This window comes from Malus sylvestris, chromosome 16 (genome assembly GCF_916048215.2).
Source record: "Malus sylvestris chromosome 16, drMalSylv7.2, whole genome shotgun sequence".
Classification (NCBI taxonomy): Eukaryota; Viridiplantae; Streptophyta; class Magnoliopsida; order Rosales; family Rosaceae; genus Malus; species Malus sylvestris.
This window is the reverse complement of record NC_062275.1, coordinates 39430587-39439506: the sequence shown is the minus strand read 5'-3', so window position 1 is coordinate 39439506 and position 8920 is coordinate 39430587. Positions and strand designations below refer to the sequence as shown.

At 43.7% G+C, this 8920-nt stretch overlaps 1 protein-coding gene across 1 annotated transcript; it reads right to left on the bottom strand.

Moving 5' to 3' along the window:
* Positions 1–3152: 3152 nt before the first annotated feature.
* LOC126608657 (uncharacterized) lies at positions 3153–5346 on the bottom strand. The gene is made up of 2 exons (XM_050276616.1): positions 4603–5346; positions 3153–4518 (listed from the first exon to the last, which is right to left on the bottom strand). The coding sequence occupies exon 2, from the start codon at positions 4269–4271 to the stop codon at positions 3597–3599; it is 675 nt and encodes a 224-aa protein (XP_050132573.1). The 5' UTR covers positions 4272–4518; positions 4603–5346; the 3' UTR covers positions 3153–3596.
* Positions 5347–8920: the final 3574 nt, after the last annotated feature.

Below are 8920 nucleotides of genomic sequence, written 5' to 3'. Positions count from 1 at the left end.
TTACGCCTGCCGAGGCGGAAATCGTCCTTTGGGAAATACATGAGGGAGTCTGTGGAGATCATGCTGGATCTCGGTCCCTAGCACACAAGACTTTTCACCAAGGATATTACTGGCCAACACTCCACCAGGATGCCATCAAAATATCCCGCTCATGTGACAAATGTCAACGATATGCAACTATTCCTCATTCCCCTCCAGAGCCTCTTACTCCTATGATCAGCCCTTGGCCCTTCGCCCAGTGGGGACTTGATTTGATCGGCCCAATGCCGGCAGGGAAGGGCAAAGTCTGTTACGCAGTCGTTGCAGTGGACTACTTCACAAAGTGGGCCGAAGTAGAACCCTTGGCAACCATTACTGAGGCAAAGATAGAAGACTTCGTGTGGAAGAACATCCTTTGTAGATTCGGCATTCCCAATGCGATAGTCACTGACAATGGGCGACAGTTTGACAACAAGAAGTTCAGGTTGTTCTGCTCTAAGTTCAACATCAACTTATGCTTTGCCTCTCCAGCTCATCCCCAGTCTAATGGACAAGTTGAGGCCATCAACAAAATAATCAAGCGCACTTTGAAAACCAGCTTGGACAAAGCTAAAGGCTGTTGGCCAGAATTTGTACCCCAAGTTCTTTGGTCATATCGCACTTCATATCGGACTTCAACAGGAGAAACTCCATTCTCACTTGCCTTTGGCACAGAGGCGGTTGTCCCTGTTGAGCTCGAGCAAGCAACATTCCGAGTCCAGAACTACATTCAAAGTGAAAATGACAAACAACTCACCCTCAACTTGGATTTAGTCGAGGAACACAGAAACCAAGCTCACTTGAGGAATGTCGCCTACAAGCAGCGCATCTCCAACTATTATGACTCTAGGGTCAAGCCTCGTTCTTTCAAAATAGGAGACTGGGTCTTAAAGAAAAGATTACTCTGCGACAGAGTCCCGAGTGAAGGCACACTTAGTCCAAACTGGGATGGACCGTATGAAGTCATTGGCATCAGTCGCCCTGGCTCTTACACACTTAGAAGCTCTGATGGCAAGACCCTTGGCCATCCATGGAACGCTGATCACTTGAAGTACTACTACAAATAGACTCACGATGTACAAGTGTTGAGCTATAGCCGTTCGGCATCCTATGTAATGAAGGCCATTTGGCAATGAATTCAATAAAGAGGTAATTTAGCCAACTCAGCCCTCACTCTTTTACATTCATAGCAAGCGATGCCAGAACCCTTCTCAATCAGAAAGCAATCCGTCTTCCACAGTCACTACAAAACAAGCAAATGAAGACCGTGTCAAGCGCCAAAAAAAAAAAAAAAAAAAAAAAAAAAAACAGCTTCATCCACAAAGCTTCACCTAAAAAGCTTCACCCACAAAGCTTCACCCAAAAAACTTCACCCGAAAAGCTTCACTTAAAAAAGCTTCACCTACAAAGCTTCACCTAAAAAAGCTTCACCTAGAAAGCTTCATCTACATACTTTCACCATCAAAGCTTCACCTAGAAAGCTTCATCTACAAAGCTTCATCTCCATACTTTCACCATCAAAGCTTCACCATCAAAGCTTCACCTAGAAAGCTTCATCTACAAAGCTTCATCTACAAAGCTTCACCATCAAAGCTTCACCTAGAAAGCTTCAACACCAAAGCTTCACCTACAAAGCTTCAACACAAAACCTTGCTCCAAATAAACAAATTTTGTTCACAAAACCCAAGATGCCTTTGAACTTGTACAAAAACACTTGGGTAAACATAAACATTTTTTGTTTTACACCCACAAGGGCCCAAAATTTTCCTTCTTATTTATTCACTTATATATGTTCCCAAACATATTATAATAGATCCAACAACAAGCCAAAGTCCCAAGTTTCATAATGGACAAAAGTACAAGCAATTCATCAATAATGAAGGTGCTACAAAAATTGGAATCTGCCCCAAAATAGAAATCCAACCCAAGAGACTTTTTCTCTCTCTCCCTCTTCCGCCTCCTTTCATCTATCAAATTTCTGCAACCTCTGCTCTTCTCCAATGGAGCTGAATTTTGGACACCCTATAGTTCTTGAGCATATGAACAACTTTCAAGAAGGAACCATTTCTGTTTGAGCGACGGAAATTAAAGTGTTGAAGCTCCAAACATGATAGTCGGCTTCTTGCAGATTTCGAAGCTGTTGTGATGTTTCGAAGATCTGGAAATATTTAACCGTTAGTTCATCCTGAATTTTTGATATGTTATGAAAGAGTCGATGAGGAACAACTTCAATGAAGAAAGCATACCGATCTAAACAAGAGAAAATGGAGTTTCGAAGCTCACAACAAATCTGACGGGTTGACAGAAAAATAATAACCAGTCATTCATCATACCTGGATTTCTGGAGTTATACTGCTCCGAGGGATCTCAAATTTGGATATGTTGTAGTTCACGAGCTGAGGAACAACGTCAATGAAGAAAGCATACCGATCTGAACAAGAGAAAATGGATTTTCGAAGCTCACAACAAATCTGACGGGTTGACAGAAAAATAATAACCAGTCACTCATCATACCTGGATTTCTGGAGTTATACTGCTCCGAGGGACCTCAAATTTGGATATGTTGTAGTTCACAAGTTAAGGAACAACTTCGATGAAGAAAGTATGTTGATCTAAGCAAGAGAAAATGGAGGTTTTGAAGCTCACACCAGGTCTGACGTGTTGACAGACAAATGATGAACAATCACTCGTCGTACCTGAATTTCTAGAGTTGTACTGATCTGATGGCTCTCAAATTTGGATATGTTGTAGTTAAGGAATTAAAGAACAACTTTCATGAAGACAACTTTGTGATTCGAGCTACAGATGATGGTGTTATATTGAAAACCAATTCAGGTTGTTAGGGGAAATGAAAAACAATTCCACCAAAGAAACATCATTATGATGTTTCATCATTATGGTGTTTTCATCATTATGATGCTTTCATCATTGTGATGCTTCCATCATTGTGATGCTTCCATTATGATTGTGATGCACCAACGGTTACACCCTCTATCATAGCAGTATGTGTGTGTATCTCCCTATAGTCATCATGTGCAAGACTATCGTAGTCAGATGGCTTTCCATAAAACAGCTACCAACCGTTACACCTTCTGCAATTCCACTTATTCGGGCCTAGCAACCTTCATAAACACAATATATGAAGAAAGAGCCCTGGGTTACCACTTCGAAAAGAAACAAGTGAAGTTTTCCTACTCATGACATTGACTACTAGCTAGACACCTCATTCGTCAACTCCCTCGACTGGAGACTTGGGGGACTCCCGCCATATGCTACTAAGCCTCGGTACTCAAGAGTGTCGCGACTATTCATCGACTTGGATTTTTCAAGTCCCCAATCGAGAAGTTTTCCTTACTCGGGAAATTAAGGGAACACTACCTCAAATTACATGCTTCACTCGCAAAGCTTCAACAATACAGGTTTCAACAAAAGCAAAAATTCAAAGAACTTTATGAAGAAGGCTTTGGTGTATTTAACACAATATGTTGAAATGAAGCAAAGGTTATTTATTAATATTTTCGATAAGCCACAAATATGTACATATACATGAGTCAAAATAAACAAACAAAAGGGAGCCTTCACAAAGGTTGCTTAGGGGAAGTCTCAGCAGTCGGTAGAGCCCCAGAAAGAGAAAGCACCGGAGGGTGGTTATCCGGAGCCTCAGTACTTGACAAAACCCCAGAAGGAGGAGGCATTGGAGGATCATCATTTGAAGCTTCATTACCAGGTACAGCCCCAGAGGACGAAGGCAATAAATGCCTTTGGAACAAACCCACAAACCGCTGATGATCAAGTAAAACCTTACCATCAGATTCCTTCATCTGGTCAAGCTTCCTCTTCATGTTTGTAGCATAGTCATGGGCGAGCCGGTGCAACTGCTTATTCTCATGCTTGAGCCCTCTAATCTCCTGTTTGAGACTCATCACTTCAGCAGCCAATGATTCAACTTGGCGGGATCTAGCAAATAGGCGTTGGGCCATATTAGACACATAACCTGCACACTGAACACTAAGAGCCAGAGAGTCCTTAACAGCCAACTCATCAGACCGTTTGGAAAGTAGTCTGTTATCTTTGGGAGTGAGAAGGTTCCTGGCCACCACTGCAGCGGTCATATCATTCTTCATCACAGAATCCCCAACGGTAAGAGGACCAGTAGGGGATATGAAGGATGGGCGCCATATGTTGTCTGGAGAAGGCGTGGCTGTCTCTTCTCCAAGGTTCAAGTCAAAACGACGGTCGGAGGGTCCAGACATTTTCAAATGTGTTGAAGAGGGAAGAGGTCAGACAAATCAAGATCTTAGAAGTGCAAGAAATGAGCTTCTACTGGTAGAGATTCAAGTGTGCTGTGGAACTTAATGCCAGCCTCTATAAAAATCTGCACTCGACGGAGCTTCAGAAATCGAAGAGGCGTTTGCTTTCTCAAAAGCTGGGCTGCTCAGAGACCACGAGGGCCGATCTCAGAAATCGAAGAAGCACCTGCTTTTTCAGCCTCGTCAGCACCTGTCACATGCACACTCAGCTTTGCGGAAATTACGGGCAATCTGTCGAAGATTTCTGGTGAAGTAGAAAGCACGTGAATCTCACTGTTCAATCACCGCTCTCCATATGCACCATCAACTCCTCGGGTACCACATATAACTTTGTCAAAGATCTCTGACAAAGTTTAGGCACGAGAATTTCGAAGTTCCAGCTACCCTACTATTACCCATAAGGGTAAAGGAACAGCACCACTGCTTGACAACTGGAAAGTCCCTATGTGTGTCGACCTCCGTGTTTTGCGGCAAGACAGGTTGGCAAGAACGTCCAACCTTTACTCACATTCGAGAAAAGACTCCCAACATAATTACTTTCTCAAAAATCGGAGTAGCACCGCTTTCCGAATCTCGAGAGTCAGATCCTCGACGGGATTGCTTGTTCGAAAATCGAAGAGGCACAACTCTCAGAACTTCGAGAGCCAGATTTCCTTAGATAAAGCTTGTCTGTAATCTTCACACGTAATATCAGCTTTCCAGATACCACATACCACTTTTTCAAAGTGCTCTGACAAAATTAAAACACGTGAAGCTGGCAGCTCCCACTACATTGCTGTGACCAAGAAGGGTAAAGGAATAGCATTACTACTTGTTATTGGGAAATCCCTATATACATTGACCTCCCTCCTCAACGGACAGGCAAACCTGCAAAAATGCTCAACCCTTTCTCGCATTCGAAAAGGCACCCTCAACATAACCTCTCGAAATACTCAGCTTTATTTCCCCCCGATAATACCTCAGCAAATAAGCCACACCAAGAACAAGAGTATCTCATATCATCAGGGTCGAAAGCAAGAGTATCCCATATCATGCTTTCTCCCTGTCTTTGTCTTTGTCCTTGTCCACACCTGCAGGACAAGGAGAAAGAGAGCAGTCAGTCGGAACCTGAAATCAAACCTCCAATCGGGAACTGACTGCCTGGAGCCTTTGCCTGGTTGCTTACTTAGCATTGCTCTCGAGTACTCATCCTCAACTGCTGTCAAGGTCACGAATTCCACCGGCAAATACCTCATGACAGTTGATCAGATATTGGCTCTTTACACTGAAGCTGCCAAGCGTGGATGAGTCACTATGAAGGAATGTTCTGAAGGACCATTTAAATGCAAAGGTTGCACACCACTTCTGCCATGCAAAAGATTGAAGCAGAAGGTTCAACGGTGGGCTGAAACAGATCACTACAGCACGACACCTTTCCATACCACATTCATTATTCCGTCAACAGCAATAGTATCCCATATCATCAAGGTCGAACGTACTCTAGATTTGATGGACTTGTTTTGACCCTCAAATTTTTGAGTCGGCCTTATACTCTGAAGGGCACCAGAAAACCCTTCAGCACAGTTCAAGAATAAGCCTGTGGAAAGTTACTTCTTCAAAAGCAAAAGTATCTCATATCATCTCTTATCCATTTGCTTCTCCTTATCCTGGCAGTTGAATGAGAGACAAGGAGAAGGAGAACAATCAACCGGAAGCCGAAGTCAAACCTCTGATCCTGGGTTGCTTACTTGGAAGTTTGACTGCTTACCTTGTCTGTCACCTCTTTCGGCAGATCTCCTAGCTCGGCGACTTGGGGGACTCCTACTATAGGGTTTGTATCGCACTTGACCAAGCCCGAAACTACAAGTAAGCTTCAAGTGAAATTGATACATTACCTTGTGCGTCAACATCAGCTAAATACACCATTCCCGGATGGAGGAAAGGTACTTCCAGAAAAGGGCAGATGAAGATCAGACCACACTTCGGTACTTAGAAGTCTCGTGATTACTCAAGGGATTGGATCTTGCAAGTCCCCAACCGAGGAGTTTCCCTCACTCGGGAACTTAGGGGAGCACTGTTTGTACCATACTTGACCAATCCTGAAACTACCGAGCACCGGCCAACGCTATACTGTCAAGGACCCAGAAGAGTTCCCCTCCGACCAGGAGGCCAATCACTACTCGACACGTGTCAAGATTAGAAGCCAATCAGAGCGCAGCACGTGTCGACATCAAGAACCAATCACAACATGACACATGTCAATGTGACAAAGCTACAAGTTTTTCTATAAATAGGGGTCATTCCCCCACAATATTGCCTAATGCCATTTGTGTTAAATCATTCACAAGAACTCACTAAATTGAGAGCTTGATCCTTTGTACTTGTGTAAGCCCTTCACTACTAATAAGAACTCCTCTACTCCGTGGACGTAGCCAATCTGGGTGAACCACGTACATCCTGTGTTTGCTTCTCTGTCTCTATTCATTTACGTACTTATCCTCACTAGTGACCGAAGCAACCAAGCGAAGGTCACAAAACCTGACACTTTCTGTTGTACCAAAGTCTTCGCTGATTTTGTGCATCAACAATTTGTATATGCATGCTAGTCATTTAGAAATCACATGTGTTAAGCTCATAATTTTCCCTTCAGAGGTGTCACAGGTTAGTATAACTCATAATTGCCAAAGTTCTATTATAGACTACCTGGTCAATGGCACACTCCCCACGGAAAGGTTGGAGTCTAGAAAGCTTCAAATAAAGGCAGCACGCTACTACATGTGGAACGACATTCTCATCCAAAGATTCTACACCGGACCACATCTCCGCTGCCTAGTGCCTCCCGATGACTTGAAGGTTCTAAGCTCAATCCACGAAGGTGTTTGTAGAAACCACTTGAAGGTCGTTCCTTAGCACAAAAGGCTCTTAACGCAGGCTACTACTGGCCTACCATGCACCAAGATGCTAAGGAGTTAGTACAAAAGTGAGACCACTGCCAACGCTACAAGCCAGTACCAGCACTGCCTACCAACGATCTACACCTGCGAACGAGTCATTGGCCATTCATGCAATAGGCAATCAACTTGGTAGGACCTATACCGCCTGCTACTGGGGGCAGAGGCATGATGATTGTGGCAATCGACTACTTCACCAAATGGGTAGAAGCAGAGCCTATGACGACCACGACTCAGACGGACATATAGCGCTTCATATAGAGGAACATTATTTGTCGATTTGGCATTCCTCAGTCCATCGTCACAAACAACGGCCCACAATTCATGGGCAAAGATTTGGCGAAGTTCTTCCAAAAGTATGGCATCAAGTAGCATATGTCCATGCCCGAGATATCCTTAAGGCAATGGGCAGGCTGAAGCATCCAACAAGACGATCCTTGACTGCCTCAAGAAATCCCTCATTGACAAGAAGGAAAAATGGCTAGACGAACTCCCCAAATGTCTATGGGCATATCGCACCACCAAAAGGCGAGCAACCGATGAGACTCATTTCTCTTTGGCATTTGTTTCGGAAGCAATCATTCCTCTCAACATCATCGTGCAGTAAAGCCATGCTAGACTTATGCAACTGCACATTCTTGTGAAAGGTTAAACAAGCTAGCATGCATATACGAAGTTTTATCTACTGCCAACATGCTACGTAGTCGATAAGCTTCACCTCTGCCAAGCGCGGAACAACCTACACCAAGTCTTAAAGTGTTGTGATACTTGCTACGCAACCTACGGAATTGGAGAAAGCTAGGTTAACAGCTTAGTGGTTACGCGGACTTGTCTGCTTCTACAAGTAAGACATCCGGCTACCAACCCTATGACTAACAACTTTGTAAAGTTCTACACCAACACCTACGGCTGCATAGACTACACAACCTGTCAACTTATAAAAAAGTAGCACGCATGTCACTGGTCTATAAAGTCTAAAGGTTATGGCATGAACAAAAGAAGCGAAGATGGAGAAAAATGAATGAAGCAAGTTTATTAAATTTTCTAGCAAAATGGATAAACAACTAGCAAAGACCGAAAGAGTTTAAGCAAAAGCAACAAGGAAAACAAAGAAAATCCTAAAGGCTACCTAGAAGACTACTCTTCAGTAGCTTGGACATCCCTCGACTACTCGATCGCCACACTTTCAGCAGCCGCGACACCTTCAGCAGTGGCACCATCTGGCGTTTCACTCCTAGCTGCCCCAGCATGGGCACTAACCTCTCCAACTACTTCACCAATAGAAGACTCCAAAGTAAAGGCGAGCAAGTCTTCCAAAGAAATAAAGAATGTTTTGAAGTCTTTACCAGAAAACTCAAAGTCAGACGGTCGCCCGAAGAGATGATCTACATAACCCAACTTGTGGAAGTCGGCTTGATTCTGATTAAGCGAAGCCTCGAACCCAGCCTTCTCACCCTTCAACTGCTCTTCTCCTCGAGTAGACAAGCATGAACCTGCTGCAGTTCTTCCACTTCTTTCTTCAGATTGTTGTTAATCTTCAAGGCGTCTTGGTGTTCCAACACTTGAGACTCAAGCCTATCAACAACCTTCTTGAAGTGGATCACTTGGTTGTAAGCAACGCTCAGTTCTTTATCCTTTGCATAAGCAACAGAGAGGAATTCA